Source organism: Rhineura floridana, chromosome 1, assembly GCF_030035675.1.
Source record: "Rhineura floridana isolate rRhiFlo1 chromosome 1, rRhiFlo1.hap2, whole genome shotgun sequence".
NCBI classification, from domain to species: Eukaryota; Metazoa; Chordata; class Lepidosauria; order Squamata; family Rhineuridae; genus Rhineura; species Rhineura floridana.
In genome coordinates this window covers 246,592,240-246,613,794 of record NC_084480.1, presented here as the reverse complement: position 1 = coordinate 246,613,794, position 21,555 = coordinate 246,592,240, and the positions used below count along the sequence as shown (strand labels likewise).

The window sequence follows — 21,555 nt, the reverse complement described above, 5'->3', positions numbered from 1 at the left end:
CTGTTTTCTTGTGTTTTCTTGTCATGGCCTGCCCTGTCTCCCTAATCAAAATGTCTTATGATTCATACATCTCCTGGAACACACTGTTTTAGCTGACAAACCAAAAGCGTTTGTTAAAACCAAAGTTAAGGGAAGTATTGCATAATGTCACGGGATTTCAGTGCAGGCAAAAAAGGATCATAATGAATAGGTACAGTAAAAGAAGTGGAGAGGGAGAAAGGCCAGAACCATGCAATGAACCTGGCATTGAATGTATTTACAAAGGAAAAGGGAACAGGGCATGGGCAAAGATCCTAGGATAACTTTTCGTAAAAAGCAAAGGAAGTTAAAAAAAATACAACATTATAATCCTCAAAGAGAGCTATTGATGCAAATCCTGATCCTTTAACTAGTGTTCATATTTGTGCAGGTTCTTTAGAATTGTAAATTACACTCTTTCAGTGTAATTTATTTTGGGGGGATTTATGTCTGATTGCAAAATTAGTTTGTGGAAACAATTATGTCTGCATTATAATTGTCCATTTCCATTGTGTTTAACTACCATCTCTTGCCATACCTATACAACATGCATTCTGTAGCATTTACTTTTTGGACATAATTAGCTGTTACAAAAGACACATAACCACTAATGACCCAACATGACTCTTTCCCAGTCTTTTTACTTATAGGCAGCTTGTTCTCAGTGTGTGATATGATAGTGCCCATGTGTTTCCTGCTCCCTGATTCTGACAGCCAACAATTGAAGATGGTATTGGGAAATGCAGCATCATGGCATTATGCCACACTTTGTGATAAGCCACCTGTTATCAGGAAGAGTAGGAAAGACACAAGAGTGGCACCAACTCTACATTTCTTGTAACATGTAGTTCCATTATGAATTGTAAATTGTTTAAAGTTTACAAAACAAGCAGCTAACAATCATATTAACATACTAACTAATGATCATGGTCTGGATAAATAGTTTCTATGAACTAAATTTTTCAACAGGAATGAAATTCAAAATAAGTTGCATTTTTAAAAGGGTGAATACCATTTTCAAATGGTTGGCATCCAAGATTAGATAAAGGGGATCATTTATTATTGTGGCACATAGATTTGCATTCCAGTTAAACAACTTTTACTCTTAAACATGTTCTGGATAATCTTTTTCTTATGTTTCTAAGAAAATCAAACTAATAAGCTTGTGGCACCTTAAAGCCCAACACATTTTTATTACGGTAGTCAGTTTTCATGGACAAGTGTACACTTCATCAAATGCATGAAGTATTACTGGATAACTCTTCATAGATCTGATGAAGTGGATTCTAGTCCATTAAAGCTTGCACAATAATACATTGGTTAGTCTTTAAGGTACCACATGACTCTTTGTTTTTGCAATAACAGAATGAAACTTTCCTCTGAAAATTGGTATTATGCTTAGGAGATCACTACATTTTTATGCATGCGCTTATAGAACTCATTCACTTCAAAGGAGCGGCTCTATGTATGCATTGATTTGCATGCAGAAAAGGTTAATCTCTACTGGAGTTAATGAGGAATCCCTTGTAGACAGAAGTGCCTAGGACAGCGGTTCCCAAACTTCCCTCCCCCCCATGGACCACTTGAAAATTGCTGAAGGTCTTGGAAGACCACTTAATGATTTTTCTGCAATTGGAATGCTCTGTGCTAGATGCTGTATGATTTTAATTGGATTTCATTATTATTATTATTATTATTATTTCTGGCTCCTAATCCTTTCAAGTTACTTCTTCCACCCATCACTTCTGGTCTGTCCTGATAATGTTCCAGGTGGAGGGCCAGGTTTGTTGAATGACTGAACAGCCACCCACCATTCACAGCTGCTGCTCCTGCCATTCTTCACATACATGCCACAGACCACCAGAATGAAGCTCATGGACCACATTTTGGGAACCCCTGGCCTAGAATCTAGCAGAATACTGGACAGAGCAAAAATAGTATGCATTTCAGTAATTTAGTAATTAATAGTAGTAATAAATCTCAACTATGTTTGTTGTTATTACTTACAATGCAAATTCCAGAACCATCCAGGCATCTATCTGCATTTCCATTACAATTGCATGGAACACACCGTCCTGTTAATAGGCCATTGTTCTCACGATAGAATTCTGGTCTGCATCCCTATTGAATATGACGATGAAATAATGTTTGAGAAAGCTATACATTTATACCTTTAAAATAGATGCCCTGTGAAATTTTAAGATAGAAAAAATTAAATTGACAACCATTGTGTTATGAATACATATTATATGATCAAGAGACATAGATGGTATTCAGATAATCATATCAGTTTAGCAAGCCAAGACATTTTCCAGTGAAGACATAACAGAAGTCTATAATTAAGCCAAGACTCCCTGGCTTGTTTGCTTGCTTGCATGTAAGTAAAGGGGGTCTGCGTGAGGCCAAAAGGCTTCTTTATAGCTTGTCTTACTAAGCTGAGAATGAGATATGATCAGATTTGGTCCATGTCCTGTGGAAGCATTTGAAAACTAGCTGTATGTATCAGTGCTCTTGAGATCTGTCAGGAAGAATTTTCTCAAACTAGCTCGCAGAGGGGTGTTCTGACAGGACATATTTCATATGCTGTGAAGAATGTTACCTGAATAACTCCAGTTTAGTAAAGTGTTTAATATATAGTTAAAGGTGTGTTTTGTTTTTAGATCCAGACATTTCTGTTGAATCTAGTTTGTTCATTAGCGTTTACCCAACATCTGAATTAATGTACAGTTTAGTTTTTAAAAGTGCTTGCTATAATATCACCTCTGTATTAACTCATCTTGATTTTCTCACCTGGGGGTACATGAAGTGATGTTCAAGAAATGAGAGGCATTCTTTAATATGAAGTACAATTTGTATGTACAGGCTTGTCCCAAAGCCAAGTGAAGCATGAAAAGAATGTTCAGCAGCTAGAAGCATTTAAGAGGCAAAGCTGCTCTTCTCTCTGATCAATGTCAGTGAACAGCATTTTGGGGAGCAGAATGGTATTTTTAAGAAAAAGCAAAAATGCGGAGAGAGAGGTGTCAAAAATGATGTCCTGTTTCAATAAAGTGATAGCAGTTGGAACTGTGACTTCTATTAATACTAGAGAAAAAGAGTTGTAAGAAACTCAGCCACCTCTTTTAAAAATATATCTGGGGTTGCCTTTTTGGTCACCCCCTCTTTGAAACCCATCATCTTCAATTAAGTGCAGTTGTAATTTGGGTACCTTGATATCCCTATGTACAAGTTCTTTCAGTGCTTAAATAAAATGAACGCTCCACCCAGACATCACCATGCCCTTGACCTCCACATACAGAATTTAAGGTCTGAACAGCTTTATACACATAGATCATCCATGTGATGGGCGATACTGTACAGTCAGACTTCCTGACTGTGTGGAGCTCCTTCATGCTCCATTTGCACATTGCCATCCCTTTTCTTCTGCTTTATATGTGGGGGCCAGGGATGGGACCCAGTGGGGTGAGTGGCATAAAGGGTGGGGCATGACAGGAACATGTGAAAGGGGAGGTCTCTTCTGCAACTTGTTCTGTACTGAACATTCTCATATATATGATAAAAATGATAATCTCTACATTGGCTAATTCAAGGGGGCAGAATCCACTAGAAATTTCAGGTTGTTCAGCTCCAAAAATCATCACTGCCAAATAAATCTTTCAGACTACAAGCATTTTCCCTACTCTGCCCCATTATCATTTTTCATATATATATGGTTTCAGGTTCAAACTCACGTTTTGTGTACTGAAATATCTGTTCGCTGGACTCTAAATAAGCACATATGCTGGAGTGGAGGGGAGTAATCCTGAATCTGTCATCATTCTTGTGCATTCTACTTTTGCCACATCAAAAAAAGGCAAAACAAGGTACAGCCCCAGACCTAAGGCAGCCCTACATATATTTTGTTTCCTGAAATCTCCACCTGGCCATTTCCCCACAATCTCCCTGCAGCTGCTTTCTCCAAAAGAACTTGCACGCACACACACACACACACACATGTATACTTTGCAAATAAACAAATGGACCCCACTGGGTGATCTGGGGAATCAGGTAGGTGGGAATTGTGAGGAAAAGTAGTAAGAAGGGGAAAGGATTATGCACCTCTCCCCCTCAATGTTTCTGGTGCAAACTCTCCTCTCCTGAGTTTCATTTGCATATTAGAAGTGATCATGGGAGTTAATTACTACATTTGTTTGCATGAAATATTTATTTCTACATAAAGCCATTAAGAGAGAAATCATATAACGATCCATATACTAAGTTCTCAATGAACACACCTATCCAAATGAGTGAATTTCTACACGACTGGATCTGAAACCATTAGTTAAGTCAGCACTGAAAAGACTACAGTAGCTAGCAGATTTGTGAAAGTCTCTGATGAAAGAAAAGCCTAAATCTTTCCAGTGCAAAAAGATTTCAACTATCCACAGACTAGAGATATTTCAACCTTGATAAATAATTGATGGCTTTATGAACACATGTTTATGTTTGATTAATCAAGATTATTGTATGTACGCATGCATGCATGTATGCATGCACAAAATGTACAAAATTCATCATTCTGCAGTAATTAAAATGAATTCAGTATATAATGAACTATGGCCCTTTTAGTATTTATAGTTAGAGCCAAACTACATGTGACATTGTTTGCTCTTGAGCACATCACGTTGTTTACCCTTGAGCAAAGCATTTTTCTTATAAAAATAGCCAGTGTGGGGCCTCAGTCTGGACTGGGACTTCAGCAGGGCAAAGATTAAACCCCTCCCCATGCTAGAGTACTGATTCAGATTGTTTCATGCACGTGCACACACACGTGGACACACACACACACACACACACACGCTATCCTGCTGGCAATTTGTGAAAGAAAAAGTATGTGGTCAAGGGCAATTTGGCCCTTAGGCATCATTCTGGAAAACTTGGCTTGAAGTCCTATCTCTCTCATGGATTCATTGTTTGGAAGTGGGCAAAACTCCCCATGGGTAAAAAACATAAATAATAATGAGTTACCTCACAGGTTTCTTGGGAGGACAAACAAAATGAATATTATAAATCACTTTGCAAATTAAAAGGTCTGTGTAAAAGGTTGTTGTAGAATATGCTTAAAAGAATAACGGATACCATTTCACAAGAGGCAATTATGCTAGAGTAGCCACCAGATCAGGTATCTAAAGTCTGGATTTTTGCGAAAACAGCTTGCTGAATCAGAGCTACTAATGACTCAATCCAAAAAAATTAATTAAAGGGGACTATTTGGGACGTGAATAGAAAAGAATCAGTTTAAAGCTAGTTGGCATCATTCTGGTATAACTTTTTTTTTTTAAAAGTTCTCCTAAACCTAACAGCAGTTTCCTGGCATACTCAAAATTCCATTTTCCACCTATGCCTTGAAGGAAAGTAAGATTTCCTATAGAGATAGCACTTTTATGCAGGACACTGGTATGTACTCTGCAACTTTGAGAAATGCACCCATATGCCCACTTTGTTCAAACAGCTAGGGGCAGAGCAAATATTTTTTGGCCACATTGCATTACCACTCTGGTAGTCAGCATTTCAAAACAACAGGAAAAAGTGAACTTATACTAGTTTTTGTGTTTGCAGCAAGGATTGCAAGCTTCAAAAAAGAAGAAAAGAAACAGCCTGGCCAATAATGCTTGACCTCTTACACTAGTACTGTAGAATCTAGTGTAAGTGATTGAGAAACTGCCCACTTAATGGCTCAAAGACCAACATTTTAAATAGGTATTCCATTTGTTACAGGAAAAAAATATAGTCCCATGGATAAAGAGATCAGCTTGTTGTTTTCATTGTTGTGGCCCACAATGTTGCATAACACATTTTTATGTCAGAACTAAAACAAAACAAAAACTTTAAAAGGGAGAGGGAGAGAAGAGAGAACACTACATTACCTGTTTTGGTTTTAAATCCCAGTGACTTTGTTGCTGTTGCCCTTGGCCCTGAAGATCAGGAAATGCTATCCTGTGCTGTGTAGCATGTCCTAAACAGTGCCTCAGGCCTATGCACAACACTAGCCATCCGATGTTGCTTGGCCTCTGCATTCCAGCCGTCATTTTACTTAGCTTTAGGCTTTGTTGCTCCCATGCAAGACCCTTTTCACTATGCAACCCTTTTCTTATACTACCTCTTACTGTTCTGCTTCTGACTCAGTCTGTAGGCTGTGATATGCCCCTCCTTTAAAACTTTATACATGAGTCAGGTTGTGCAACACACAGCCATTCTTAAGGTTAACAAACCACTTTGTAATTCCTGCAAATGAGCGTATATCTGAATTAAGGTGTGGCAGGCATCACCTTTTCCCTGCCTAGCATAGTCAGACAGTACTAGACGATTAGAACTGTAAATCACAGGCTGAGTAATTCTGTGGAAACATGCAGGGTGTGTGAGCTACTTTACTGAGTAGTTCCATGGCTTCCTTTGGGCTACATGTTTTCATCAGCCCAGGAAAAAAGAGCAAAGACCACACAAAAGACGAATTTTGTACAGGGTGAGCAGAAATAGGAACGGGCAGAGTTTAGTTCACATATTAAAAGCAAGCCTTGGCATGCTGATCAATTGAATTTTTCATATAGCAGACTGTAGTTTAAAATAACCTCTGAAAGTATTTCCAAAAATGACATTTAACAAACAAGCACTATATTGCTTGTAACCTGAGAAGAAAATTGATAGACTTGCACATCAATCTTAAGCATATTTAGCTTGGAAAAAGTCTAGATGACATCAGTGAAATGAAACAAAACAAAATAAGCAGCATGATCAGCAGGGCCGGTTCTAAAGGGTGGCCAGGTGGGGCACTGGCCCGAGGGCCCCTGGAGTTACGGGGAGCCCTCCGCTCTCCTTCCGCAATCCGCGGAAACATCCGCAGACCGCCACCCCTCACTATCCCCTCGCTTTACCTACCTTTCCATTGTTTTTTGCAGCGCGCAGATTTGCCATCAATCAAGATGGCGGCCGAGGTTTCCTTAAGGGGCTGAAGCCTCTGCCGCCAACTTGGTTGATGGCACGCATGCGTGCTACACGTGTGCATTGCTGCCATCAACCAAGATGGCGGCAGAGGCTTCAGCCACTTAGGGAAACCTCGGCCACCATCTTGATTGATAGCAAACCTGCGTGCGCCACAAAAAACAATGGAAAGGTAGGTGAAGCAGGGGGATAGCGGGGGAATGGCGGGTGGAGTGGAAGCTCCTGTCTTGCGGTCTGTGGATGCTTCCATGGATCGCGGATGAGGAGCAGAGGGGCCCAGGGCAGGCTGGTACCCGAGGAGCAGAGGGGCCCAGGGCAGGCTGGTACCCAAGGGCCCTGGCCTGCCTGGGGCCAGCCCTGATGATCTGAGGCAATAAAAGACAGAACATGGAACCTCAGGAGGTGCAGCCTTTTTCACTCCCACATGACAAACTGCACCTGCCAGAACCCAGTCTCCTATGCAAATCTTACGTACAGGAGCCCTGTCCTCCCATTTCATCTGGTCACCTCACAAGCAGAAGCCCATGCAGACAACCAAAGTACCTCAAGAACTGACCCCCTTGCCATTCATCAAATGGTCAACCTGTTAAGTAAAGAAGGGGTAATATGCATCCCCACTAGGGTACTGGTTGAGAAGTTTAACCTCTCTGCCCACCCAGCCCTGTAGCCAGGGTGGGGCAAATGAGGACATACCCCCATACCTAGGCTTCAAACTCCCCCCCCATGATTTTTTTTGGAAAAAGATATTTTTAATTTGTGACATGACAGACAATGGCCTGAACTTGTTTTAAGAACAGAAGCAATTTAAGAATAGAAATCTCTGAAAAATTCAGTGAACAAGGCAGGATGGGAATACTGATCAAAGGAAATTTAGTGCAGGAGTTTCCAAACTCTGGTCTGTGAGCTTCATTCAGGTGGTCTGTGGCATGTCTGTGGATTTGTGATTGAAGACAGAAGATGGCACTTCCATCACATTAAATATTTTAATTGTATTTTATTGCTTCTTTTATTGCTTCTTCTATTTCCTATACTGTATTTCATTGTATTACAATTTGAATATTCTGTGGAATTCAAACTGTAATACAATAAAATGCAAGATAGAAGAAATAAAAGAAGCAATAAAAATACAGTTAAAAATCATACAGCATCTAACACAACGCATTACAATTGCTACAACTTGGCAAAATCATTAAGTCGCCTGCCAGGACACTCAACAATTTTCAAATGGTCCATGGGAACACAAACTGGGAACCACTGCTCTAGTGGCAATGCATTTCACTGGTGTGTGTGTGGCGGGAAGCTCTACTGCATGACCAGTGCCACTGATGGGCAACTTGAGGGCCTAGCTGCATGATTTAGGAAATGTGTGAATGTATCCTTAAAAAAAAACCCGACTGCAGCCTGACTTTTTGTATTTATCTGAAGCAATGCCAACGTTTTCTGTTTCACGGGTCTTTAGAAGCTGGCTTAATCTGTTCTGCTTTACATTATTTTTTATTGGTTTTACTTTTAAATGTATCATGGTTCTAATTTTGCCATTTGGATGTTAGGGATTTTTTGTTCATAAGGATGAATTTTAAAGAAAAAACATGTTATAACATTCTGTAAATATATAATTGTTCAGAAACACATCTGTGGCACTTTTCAGTCAATCAGTGTGCAGGAGAACCTCTCGCTGCTATAGGTAATACTGTTCTCAGCAATGTCTCATGAATGATGCAAAGCAAAAACAAAGAAAATCTCCTACCTGACATGAATCACCCACATATTCAGAAGGACAGGAGCAAGTCTCTACATTATATGCAACAATGCCATTTCCTGTATTTGTGGCTTCTTCCAGACCAACCTCACCCAAGGCTAACCGCTGAGATTCTGTGAAGTAAAGGCCTCTGATTTGTAATCCATCCAGTCTAGACAGGACCATCATCAGCTCCTCTCGAGATACCAAGTTACTGCTGCTTGCATGTCTAAAGTTTCCCTGCACATTCAAGATATAATTAAAGTTAGGGTCTGGAGGAAGTTTAATAATCTACTCAGTTTAAAAACATGACTCCACATGAAAAGGGATATTGATCCAAATGGAAAGGGATATTGATTTTTAAAAAATAAAATAAAATAGGTTAATGCCTTATGAGAAGTCGTGGGCACTGGTAGCCTAAAGGAAAAGACCCTATGAGGAGAGACTGAAAGAACTGGACACATTTAGCCTTGAGAAGAGAAGATTGAGGGGAGATATAATAGGACTGTTCAAGTCCTTGAAAGGTTGCCACACGGGGGGGGGGGGGGAGGATCTCTTCTCAATCGTCCCAGAGCGCAAGACATAGAATAATGGGCTCAAACTGCAGGAAGCTAGATTTTGACTGAACATCAGGAAAAACTTCTTAACTGTTAGAGCCATACAACAATGAAACCAATTACCTAGGGAGGTGCTGGGCTCTCCCACACTGGAGGCATTCAAGAGGCACCTGGACAGCCATCTGTCAGGTATGCTTTAACTTGGATTCCTGCATTGAGCAGGGAGTTGGACTCGATGGCCTTATAGGCCCCTTCCAACTCTACTATTCTATGATTCAATACTGGCAGAATGGAAAGCCAAAAAAGAGACAATAAAAAGTGAAGTACAGTAAATGAGGATCAGTGTCAGAAGAAGTTGATCTGTAATGGCAGTCAGCTAGGCCAGGAACAAAAGTTTTCACTTGGAATGACATGGGGCGGTGATGTGGGGCAGGAAAATTCCCAGTGATTTATCTTTCTAGGGAAAAATTTCCATTTAATAAGTTCCATTAAGTAACAATGAATGGATATCAGTTGCAAATATAATATTAGACAAGCTTAGAAGTTTTAGCTTTGTTTACCAAAGTAAAATAAACATATTAAATTAGATCACTCTCTAGAGGGCATCAGAAAATTTTCCTATGCAAATTACCCTATGCAGGTTATTCTAAAATTCAAAATCCAATTTAAATTTTTCTGGAAAACTCACAACACTGCAAAGGTGAAAGTGCACTAAAGGGACACTTAGTAAGTCTTCTAATGCAAGAATTTCATGACACTGAAAACAAAGTGGGTTTCTTTTACAGTTTTAGTTTCCAATACATGTATTTTCAGCTGACTGGAACAGCCACACATCACCAAAGGACATGCATGCAAGAAGATAGGACCCTATATCTAGGACATCATGCCTCCTCACATCGCCTAGGTCACATAGTGGTGCAGATGCAGAAGGAACAAACCAGGACACTATCCTATATATATTAACAGCAAACTCATTCTCCAAGGGCCAATTATTATATAGCCAAAACAGCACCATCCACAAGAAGGAAGTATCAGCAGACCTGGGATAATCCCAAGGTTTGCACAAGCTAAAAAGTAACAAAACAAAAAGTGGAAGGAAAAACACACACAAAACAGCTCAACAAAGACTTAGTATGCTCCCTGATCACAGAATGCTGAGCACTGGCGGGGGGGGGGGATCAGGGGGTGGGAGAAAACGGGGAGGGAGGAGGAATGGACTTGAGTATTTTGGAAAAGAGCAACATCTTTCCTCACATCTTCTCTACTGTTTGGGACCCACCTTTTTATATAATGTTTATCTGGAAACCTGCGACTGCTAATACAATGGCTACTGCGCTATAAGGAACCAATGAGTCCATTTTTATTCTGGCCAATCCTATCAATGTCCATGCTGGGGTGTTTCACCCACATAGCAAATATTGCCCTGAATATTTTAGCTGGGATGTGCAAAAAGCCCCTATCTCAGAGGAAATGTACCACAACAGTAAATTAGTTGCTTCCTCAGCATTTTGGTCAGAGAGAACAAAAATGGCTTGAGATTTGAATGAAAATATTAATAGTAAAGAAAAACCCACATCTTTTCACTGTTTACTGGATTAAAATGTAAACTAGGATATAGGATCAGTAGTGGTGGGGCAGAGGCTTTTACCTGACCTCCAGCCAGGTGAGTTGCTTCTTCTTACCAGGATAAAAAGGGGGAGGGGGACAAGAGAGTGGTGCAGTGCAAATGCACTGGCCAAGCCAATTTGGTGATCCTAACAGATTGGCTTGGCCAGTGCATTTGCACTGCACCAACTTCCCCGCTGCCTAACCCCTACCCCTTCCAGTAAGCAGCACCAACTCTTCTGCCAGGAGATCAGGTAAGCGCCTCCCCATCACCATGGCATCTGCTGCTGGACAGGATATAGCATAATTACATGCATATATATCCAGACAAGACCGAGACGCTGTCGGTGAGTGCCTTCACTGCCCAGATGGAGGATGTTCATCCTGTTCTTGATGGGGTTACACTCCCCTTGAAGGAACAGGTTCGTAGCTTGGGAGTCCTTTTCGATCCTTCCTTGTCTCTCGAGGCCCAGGTGGCCTCGATGGCATGGAACGCTTTTTACCATCTTCGAATGGTAGCCCAGCTACGTCCCTATCTGGACAGTGATGACCTCGCCTCAGTTGTTCACGCTCTGGTAACTTCTAGGTTGGACTACTGCAATGCGCTCTACGTTGGGCTGCCCTTGAAGATAGTTCGGAAACTACAGCTAGTCCAGAATGCAGCGGCCAGACTACTGACGCGGACCAGAAGGTCCGCTCATAAAACACCCGTTCTGGCCCGTCTGCACTGGCTTCCTATTTGTTTCCGGGCTAAATTCAAAGTGCTGGTTTTGACCAATAAACCCCTACATGGCATGGGACCGCAATACCTGGTGGAACGCCTCTCCCAATATGAACCTACCCGTACACTGCGCTCGACATCTAAGGCCCTCCTCCGAGTGCCATCCCATCGAGAAGCTCGGAGGGTGGTGACCAGAACTAGGGCCTTCTCGGTGGTGGCCCCCGAATTGTGGAATAGTCTCCCCGATGAGGTACGCCTGGCGCCGACGCTGCTATCTTTTCGGCGCCAGCTGAAAACCTTTTTATACTCCCAGGCATTTTAAAATGTATCTTAATAATTGTTTTTATTGTGTATTTTAAACAGTATCTTATTATTGTTATATTTTGATGTTGCTTGGTTATTGTTGTTTGTTGTTTTGACTTTTGATTCTGTTATATTTATTGTATTTATATATTTTGCTTGTTTTATCTTTTATGTACACGGCCCAGAGAGCCTTTTTGGCTTAGGGCGGTATATAAATTAAATTAAATAAATAAATAAATAAATAAATATTTTCCATAGGGCAAATCTCATTCACCATGCAAAGCAAGTAACACTGAATGCCACTCATTAGAATTTGAGAGGCATTTTGTAGACTATGGCTAAGGAGCTATGGAACAGGATTTATGTGTTTGTTTGTTTGTTAGATTTATATCTCGCCCTTTCTCCCAGTAGAAGCCCAGGGCAGCAATCCAGGATCCAACCCTAGTTGACAGCAGGTAAGTGTGATGACTGGTTCTTTGCAAATTATGATACAAAATGAATTAGTATTTTAAATCCTACTCAGAGTGGACCCACTGAAATTAATAAACCCAAGTTAGACATTTTTATTAACTTCACTGGGTCTACTCTGAGTAAGACTAGCACGGACTACTACCCCCTGATCTACATGTCCCAGGCTAAAGTGCAGATCAGAATTGCGTTATTTTTGGATTTCATACTTATGTGAATATTGCAATGGAGTTCTTGGCTCAAAAAAAACACTAAAATGCATATATGCATACTTTACAGTGAAGTACATTTAGAAATCCACACTTGAGAGAAAATGCATTTAGAAATGCACATTTAAACATTAATTTTGTGCAATTTTTTTAAAATTACTGGGATGCAACTGATTTATGAATGAACACATACAAAACTGACATAGACTGATCACACCTAGTTTATACACTTTGTTGTAGTATAGCTTCTCATGCCTACGAGAATCTCACAAATTTGTGATTTGTTTGGAATGGTCTCAGACCATCAGCAAGCACGTGTGTAACTGAAGGAAGAATATAATCCAAAGTATCTTTTTTTTTTTAATCTAGGCACGAATATGACACAAACCCAATTTGACTTTTAACTCTGAGGCAATCAGAATGAGCAGCATCTTAACTGTAAATACAGTATAGCACTTCATTTCTGGGGAATACTGAGACACAAAACAGAATACCTTGATGCCACTTTCAGTTTGGCTTTTCAAAAGTGTTATAGGTTCCCTATTTCCCCTGCCTGCGGGAAGTCCAGAAGCAGCACACAGAGTTTATTTCCTTTAGCTGAGTGAAAAAGCACTGGAGAAGTACAGCATATCTGTTTATTGACAAATATGTAAGCAAAGCAAATCGAAGCAAGTAGATTCCAAAAGCAGTCAGCATAACTGTTAATCCTGCCCCAGATTCCCAAAGAACAACTGCACTCTGAGGATAGTTTATCTCCAGCTAAGTGCAACAAATGACACTGTTTTCCCTCCCTGCATTCAAATGGCAAAATTGCTCCCCCCACTTCCAAAACACACAAAGACTGATCTCACAATCTACCCCAAAGGGTGGTTTACCCATTAAGAAAAATTCTCGGTAGCTCAGTAGTATAGCATCAGTTCCAGACTCAATTGTTGATATCTTCAGGTAGAGTGGGAAAATACTGCAGTCCTGTCTGAAACCCTGGAGAGCTGCTGTCAGTCTATGTAGACAGTAATGAACTAGATGGCCTAATGGTCTAACTCAGGAAAAACATCTTCATATATACCACATGCGTTTCACGTTTTACCTCCTTACCAACCAAGACGCAAGGGAAGCAGACTATTTCATTTGATGTACGTACAAGCATTCTCTTTATAGGATACTTTCCATTCCAGGTTAAAACATATTCGCAATGCAGTTCCTTCACATTCATTTATATGCAAATGTTTACAACAGGAAAGAAACAATTATTTACGGCACAATCCTATGCATATTTTATTCTTAAGCAAATCCCATTTTGTTCAATGGGGTTTACTCATCATTAGAGTATGCAGAATTGCAGCCTTTAAAACATACTTTGCAGCAAAAAATATCTATACAGTAGGGCCCCACTCATGCAGCAGGTTAGGTTCCAGACCCCTGCCGGAAAGCGAAAACCGCCAGAAAGCGGATCAGCTGTAGTGCGGAGGTCTGGAACCTAACCCACTGGTTGCACCAGAGGAGGAGAAGATCAGATCTTCCCCTCCTCAGGTGCGATCAGCTGGAGTGCGCGAGTCTGACCACCCCCCCGAGGAGGATAAGATCAGCTGTAGCGTGCTCCAGCTGATCTTCCCCTCTTCCGGCACAATCAGCTGGAGTGCAGGGAGCTCCAGCCCCCCCTCCAGCTGATCACCCCGCTGGCGCCATATTAACGGAATGCCAAAAAGCGGGGCACCAAAAAGTGGGGCCCTACTGTACACATTACTATAAAATAAGCAGAAATGTCAGCGACTGATTTATAAAAGGGAGTTCTCATAACTCTTACCTCAACAAGCTGCACTGATCCATAATACTGTTTGTCAGGCAAAGGATCGTTAGGATCCATGTAGATTATTTTCATATGCTGTCCCTATGCAAAAATATTACCATTCCAACATCAGTATAATATTCAACATGCAGAACTAGCATAGTTTTCAATACTTTAGAAATACTTCAGCTGTCATTAAATCTCAAAAAAAAAAAAAGGAATTCAGTTAACACTGAAGTACAGACTGAGGGCTGCATTCCCATCTGAGCAACTTTCTGGGGGGCACATGCCAGCAGTGGGTGGGGTCAAAGTCAAAAGTGGGTGAAGCAACGAACGCAAACACTACCTTTGTAGAGTAGGCTAGTTCTATGCACACTTGCAAATGCTTCTCTGTCCTCCACCCAAGCAATCAAGAGACATTATCAGAGTTCCAGGATGAATTCTAGCCACGAGTGTGGCCTAGGGAGAGTCCTGAGTTAAGGGTCAGACAGAAAGGCCTAGAGGGCCACATTTGTATAGGTTCCCCACCACCGATTTATAGCATGGTGTTACTATGAATACTTAACTACAGTATGCATACATATTGCAACATTTTAGTATGGTCAAATAGTGCAAAAGTATGGTCAAATAGTACCTGGGGAGAGATTAGGAGCATGCTTTTGGCTCACACAGTCATTTCCCCATTGGCCTCACCCTTCTCTTGCAAGAAATAGTAAATGCCAACCCAGGAAATCCCAATTTTATTTTAATGTGGGATCTTCCAGTTCCTCAGAGCCAAAGTGAAAATCTTTCTAGCAGATTTACTCTCATGAGGTCACCAAGAAGGTACACTCAGATAAACACATTTCAGGCTTTCACGTCTCTCCGTAGGGGCTGTATCAAGTGCGCAGCAGGGGAGGGAGCATGTGAGTGCAAGCTTCCCATCCCTTTTTATGTCGACAGGTCTTTGCGGATGTTTGATTTTTATTTTTATTTGCCAGTTAATTGAATGATTATCTGTATTTTTATTTTAAATGGTGCTTTATGTTTTAATGTTACAAACCACCCTGATATTTTATCATATGGTGTTAGAGAAATGATTTTATAAATAAATCTCTGCAGATAACATCCCAGAAGGAAAACAGCACCTGAACAAGACACAGCAGTTTATAAAAGCAGTTTAATATGAAGAATCCTGATTTCCTTAATATGCAACTTTTACTTACTGTTAGCTGCACATCAGGTCTTTTTTCCAGTAGAGTCATGCCTTCACTAGGTAAGCCAAAGGATTTAACTTGATAACTCAAATAACCACCGTATGAAGAAAGCTGAACAACATATTTAAAGAGTTGATGAGAGTGATTATGAGAGCATATGACATGGTTTCTAAGTATTCAAACCACAATGATCTCAATATCCTGGTCCTTGCAGTCATATTTCCAGCACTACCAACACAGGATTAACAGAGATACAGCAGAAGAGAGATCAGGAAAAGGGTAAAGTATTCTAAAACATGCATCTTTAGAAGGCCTTTCTATGGTTTCTAGGCTGCAATCCTAACCTCATTTACCTGGGAGTAAACCCTGTTGAATTAAGTAGGACTTCTTGTTAGGACATGGTTAGTATTGCTCTGGGCATCTATATATGGTAGACGAAGATTAAGAAGAGGCAAGAGGACATGGCATCACAAAAGATATAGTGTAGAGAAAGATAGCAGAAAACAAGAAAATGGAAGAAAGAGGAACGTAAACATTTCAAGCTATTGACCTTGGATAATAACAATTTTTCAAAAAAGAGCTTTGAAGGTCATGTACCTTTTCTCCTAAGTAAGATGATGGTGCCACCCAGTATAAATTGCGCACAGAGGGAGGCAGCTCTTGAACATCAGCAACAACACTGTTGCTGCCTGGATTGAAAGTGACAGGGACATTCATGCCAGTTTCCACAGCTTCTAGGTGCCAGTTCCTCATATCATTGAACTAATAATGAAATAGACATGAAGAGAAGTTTATATACTGAATACAGCTTTCAGAACATTAGAGTTGATTTACATGACTACCTGATTTCTGGTAGAATGTTTTTCTTTGCCTAATGTGAGAATGTTTTCCAAGTGTTTGCCATGAGCAACAGCTGCTAGTTTTGCATAGTACAACAAATTTTCTTAGCCAAGTTATTATGGTCACCCATGGAAATCTACATTTAATATCAGTGGGCTGAGGTTCACACACCCTCTCTCTCTCTCACACACACAAGCCATATCAGGTCTAGTACCAGAGGGTGGCTGAGGACCCCTCCTTAGGGTGGTAGGGTGGCACTCCTGTTCTGTGATCCACAGCAGTGTCAGGTCCTGCAACCTGACCCTGCTGATGATTGTGGAGAGGGAGCTCCTAGGCATCCTCCTGCAATACAGACAGCATGGGCTTCAATAAGCCCACATGCATGCCCCACCTATCCCATCAGTGTGAATGCTGTGCACACTGGCCTGCCATCATCCAAGATGGCAGTGGGGGGCTCCCTAAGGTGATGACGTCCCTGCCACCATCTTGATGGCAGGCATACATGGTATGTGCACACATCATTCACACAACACGAGAGGTGGATGGGGTGTGCAGGTGGGCTTATTAGCCCCGCTCCATCCTATGGGGGGGTGTTGGGCTATGGCACATAAGGCCCAGGGCAGACTGGCACCCAAGCGCTCAGTCATGCCTGGCACTGGCACTGGCCCTGAGCCATATCACAAATTAAGAACCCCTTCTGCAGCCCCACCACAAAATGGAATGGAAAGTGGGACGCTACCCCAATTCACAAGTGCTGATAATTGTGTATCCAGAGGGGTGGAAAATTTGCCATAGGGATTCCTATAGTGAATGGAACATGTAGCCTGAGCATTACAGTGATGTGCAAAATGTGTGTGATGTGTCATGGTGAATAATCAAGACAAACTGCCATCTGCAAACAAAAAACTGCCCAAGTCTGAAGAAAAGCACACTCACAAACTCAACTGTTGTGTGAAATGGCCCTAACTATTCTAAGAAATTACAGTGGCATAAAAGAGGAGTAATACATACATACACACTCAGCCACACCTCCAACTACAGACATAAAAAGGGTGACTCTAATAAGTGAGATAAGACTTCAATTTGAGGCCATAGTTATATGAAACTAGATAAGATGAAGCTAGATTCGTGATTGGAACATCTTTTTTTTATAAAATAAGTTAGAAGCAGTGCACCTGTTAAGTTTCTCCTCACAAGGCAGACAACAACTTCAGGCAAAGGGCAACTTAGACTGGAAAAAATCACGTGTGTGCATTCCACATGGCACCAAAGCCCAATCTAGTCCTCCATGCCACAGCACCTTTGAACTTAAACAAACAGGGAATCCAATCACAGATCTCCTGCTAGTTTATCTAGTTGTGCCCCTACAATAGTGATTAAAAATAAACCTTATAGAAAACATACCTTAACTCTACGTTTATTTGTACTGCGACAAATATTGGTTGCTCCAAAACAAAAGCAACTCGTGCAACCCTTCGGATTAGCAGAGTCCAGATAAAACGATCCAGAGCGGCACATGTCACAATGAATACCTTCAACATTCTCCTATAAGTCAGTTGTAATAAGTCATTAAATGTTTCCACATAAAGCTCCTGCAGTAATATACACATGAAAATAGCAGTAAAACACATGCAAAGTACAGAGAACACTGTTTTATCGCCTTGCTTTTCAGTACACAATAGCACAAATGCAAGTGAAGTTGTTTCCTTTTGAAAAGAGAGCTTCAAACAAATGACACATGCACACTTTTGCTCCATCAATGCATAATACACAGCTCCACCAATATTATGCTTATGGTTGTTAAAATTAGGGTATTTCCAGACAAACATTTTTTGTGGATGATCGTCACACATTTTTATTGCTGTTAGTCACTGAGTGATTCACACTGAACAGGCAAAAGGTTTTTGATCTAGTCAGAAGCAGGGATGGGGAAAAAAATCAATGTATTCATGGCTCTTATTACTATTGCATATATTCACCTATACGTCTGTTCGTCCCCATTTCTACATTAATCTGCAGTTTTTTATTTTAAAAAAATAAGTGAACATTTGCATTCATGTACCATATACTATGTCTTAAAATATGCATTTTAAAATGCTTTTAGATATGTTTATGCCACGAAAAAAGGGTCTGAACACTCAAGAAGTGTAAAAACTAGTGGACTACTACCTGATGTTCTGATTTGAACATTAGTCCAAGAGGTTCCAATCAAGTCAGGGTTTTCTTGAGAATTTGCAAAAATCAAATTCCACAAGCACCCCAAATTAGATGATCGAGCCCAACTATGTGTGTGACAGCTACTGTGTCAGAGCATTTAATAATGCCAAATGCATGTGTGGTTGAGCACTTAGAGCTTTGGGTTTGATCTTCCATAGCACTATTTTTGGAAGAATTATAATGAAACAGGAAGTGTACTGTGCTAGGTCTGTGCATGGATGACGAAGTCGATTCAAGGAGGGAAAAAATGAGGCAGTGTACTTCTTCCTCCTTTTCAAGAGAGACAGCCTGTTTGCTTTAATACAAGCAGAGATGTGTGCTGATAAGGAAAAAAACAGATGAGGAGCTGATATACAACTAAGTTCATCATACTACAAATATAGAACTGAAGCAAGAGATGTTGTTGAAATTTAGCACTTGTGATTGCAACTCTTGGAAATGATTGCCTGGAAGCACTATTATAGTTTGGCAATGAATAGTTAGTACATCAAGTTACCATTCTATGTATGCCAGAAGTAGAATTATGGTGGGATCAAAACTGAGCAACATTGTTTAGTCAGCTCCAACAAATCCACTGCTACACTCACTGAACCCCTTAATAAGATGACTGGCAGTGAAGCGGGCAACTGGAGAGAAGCCAGCAGCAGATCTCTCAATTCCTCCAGTATTTTTAAATGATAGTCCTAGAAAGGCGAAGCAGTGCAGATGGATTACTGGAACAGTGCACACAAACATCCACAGGATAATGAATGTGGATTTTCCTAGGGCTATTTGTGCTGGTGGTAGTAGAGAATCTTTAAACAAAAAAATGTTTCTGCTCAAGGGCCTCTCTTGATTGATCAATTTGTGCATAATGGCAAAACCCAGTGCAAGTTTTTTCTACTGATTTTAGTAAATTTGCTTCTCCTAAAATAGGGGAAGACTGGTAAGACAGATGGTCAAGAAGCAGCAGTCTTGCCACATGTTTCCTTCCAATGCTTGATTGCAACCCAAGTTATTGTAGTAACAAATGTGCAGAATCCTCCTTAGTGTGCTGCCAACGCTTTCTGTAGCTGTATGGGGGCAGTGGTTGCTGTATTATTTTGTTCTCATGGTATGATATTTTTATTTTTATTTTTAACAATGCCGTAAGTCGCTTGGAGACCTTCGTGTAAAAAGCTTATTATTATTATATTATTATTATATTAACAACAACAAAAATATTGATGAGCATTAGTTCCACTTTAAAATGGCTTTCAATACCATTGACCATGGCATCCTTCTGGACTGGCTCTGTGGGATGGGCACTGGTGACAGCGTGCTATGGTGACTCCATACCTACACAGTCATATCCAATAGTATTGGGAGAGTACTCTTTTGCCCCCTGGTGTTTACACTATGGAGTGCCACAGGGTACTATTCTGTCCCCAGTACTTTTCAACATCTACATGAAGCCATTGGAGCAAGGTGCCATCAGTTCGCTGATAATATCCAGCTCTATTTCTCTAATACATCTGAATCAGGAGAGGATGTGCAAGCTCTGTTGTGGTGCCTGGACACAGTGGTGGACTATATTAGAGTCAATAAACTGAGCTTGAATCCTGGAAAGATGGAGGCCTTGTGGGTGGTGGTTTCCATGTCCGGGAGATTAATTGCCTGTCCTGGATGGTTGCAGCCCTTTTGAAGGAGCAGTTTGGGGGTACTCCTTGATCCATCTTTGTCATTAGAGGCTTGTGAGTTCAGTGGCTAGGGAGTGCTTTCTGCCAGCTTCAGCTGGTATGACAACTGTGACTGTTCCTGGACCGTGATAGCCTGACCACAGTGGTCCATGCATTGGTACCTCAAGACTAGATTACTGTAACACATTTTATGAAGGGCTGCCCTTGTATCTGGTCTGGAAGCTGCAACTAGTGCAGAATGCAGTGGCCAGACCGCTCACAGGAGCAGATTATTGGCAACATGTTATCCTGCTATTTATTTTTTATTATATTTATATACTGCCCCATAGCTGAAGCTCTCTGGGTGGTTTACAGCAATTAAAAACAATAAAAACAAATATACAAATTTTAAAACACAAAAAACAATTTAAAAACACAATTAAAAATTTTAAAAAACAATTTAAAAACACATGCTAAAATGCCTGGGAGAAGAGGAAAGTCTTGACCTGGTGCCAAAAAGATAGCAGTGTTGGCACCAGGCGCACCTCCTCACGCAACTCATTCCATAATTTGAGGGCCACCACTGAGAAGGCCCTCTCCCTTATTGCCAGACTCCCAGTTTCCCATGGAGTAGGCACCCGGAGGAGGGCCTTGGATGTTCAGCGTAGTGTACGGGTGGGTTCGTGTCGCGAGAGGCGTTCCATCAGGTATTGTGGTCCCAAGCCGTATAAGGCTTTATAGGTCAAAACCAGCATCTTGAATCGAGCTCGGAAACATACAAGCAGCCAATGCAAGTGGGCCAGAATCGGTTTTATGTGTTCGAACCGTCTGGTCCCTGTTACCAATCTGGCCACTGCATTTTGCACAAGCTGCAGCTTCCGAACAGTGTTCAAAGGCAGCCCCACGTAGAGCACACTGCAGTAATCTAGCTTGGAGGTTACCAGAGCATGGACAACTGAAGCCAGGTTATCCCTGTCCATATAGGGGTGTAGCTGGGCCACCAACCGAAGTTGGTAGAAGGCACTCTGTGCCACCGAGGCTACCTGAGCCTCACGTGACAGAGATGGTTCTAGGAGAACCCCCAAGCTACGAACCTGCTCCTTCAGGGGGAGTGCAACCCCATCCAGGACAGATTGGACATCCACCATATGGTCAGAAGAACCACCCACTCAGTCTCAGTCTTGAATTGAGCCTCAGTTTATTAGCCCTCATCTAGTCCATTGTCGCAGCCAGGCACTGGCTCAGCACATTGACAGCCTCACCTGAAGAAGATGAAAAGGAGAAA

The 21,555-nt window shown here is 41.2% G+C and overlaps 1 protein-coding gene across 2 annotated transcripts in view; it reads right to left on the bottom strand.

Annotated features, from left to right (window-relative positions):
• The window catches only part of LAMA3 (laminin subunit alpha 3), a 207,480-nt gene that overhangs the window by 86,066 nt on the left and 99,859 nt on the right, over positions 1-21,555 (bottom strand). For both annotated transcript variants that reach the window (XM_061596969.1, XM_061596976.1), the window contains exons 37-42: positions 17,821-17,961; positions 16,174-16,338; positions 15,586-15,687; positions 14,399-14,482; positions 8,741-8,971; positions 2,026-2,139 (exon numbers count right to left, since the gene is read on the bottom strand). In XM_061596969.1, coding sequence (XP_061452953.1) covers positions 2,026-2,139; positions 8,741-8,971; positions 14,399-14,482; positions 15,586-15,687; positions 16,174-16,338; positions 17,821-17,961 — 837 coding nt within the window. The remainder of the gene's footprint in view (positions 1-2,025; positions 2,140-8,740; positions 8,972-14,398; positions 14,483-15,585; positions 15,688-16,173; positions 16,339-17,820; positions 17,962-21,555) is intronic.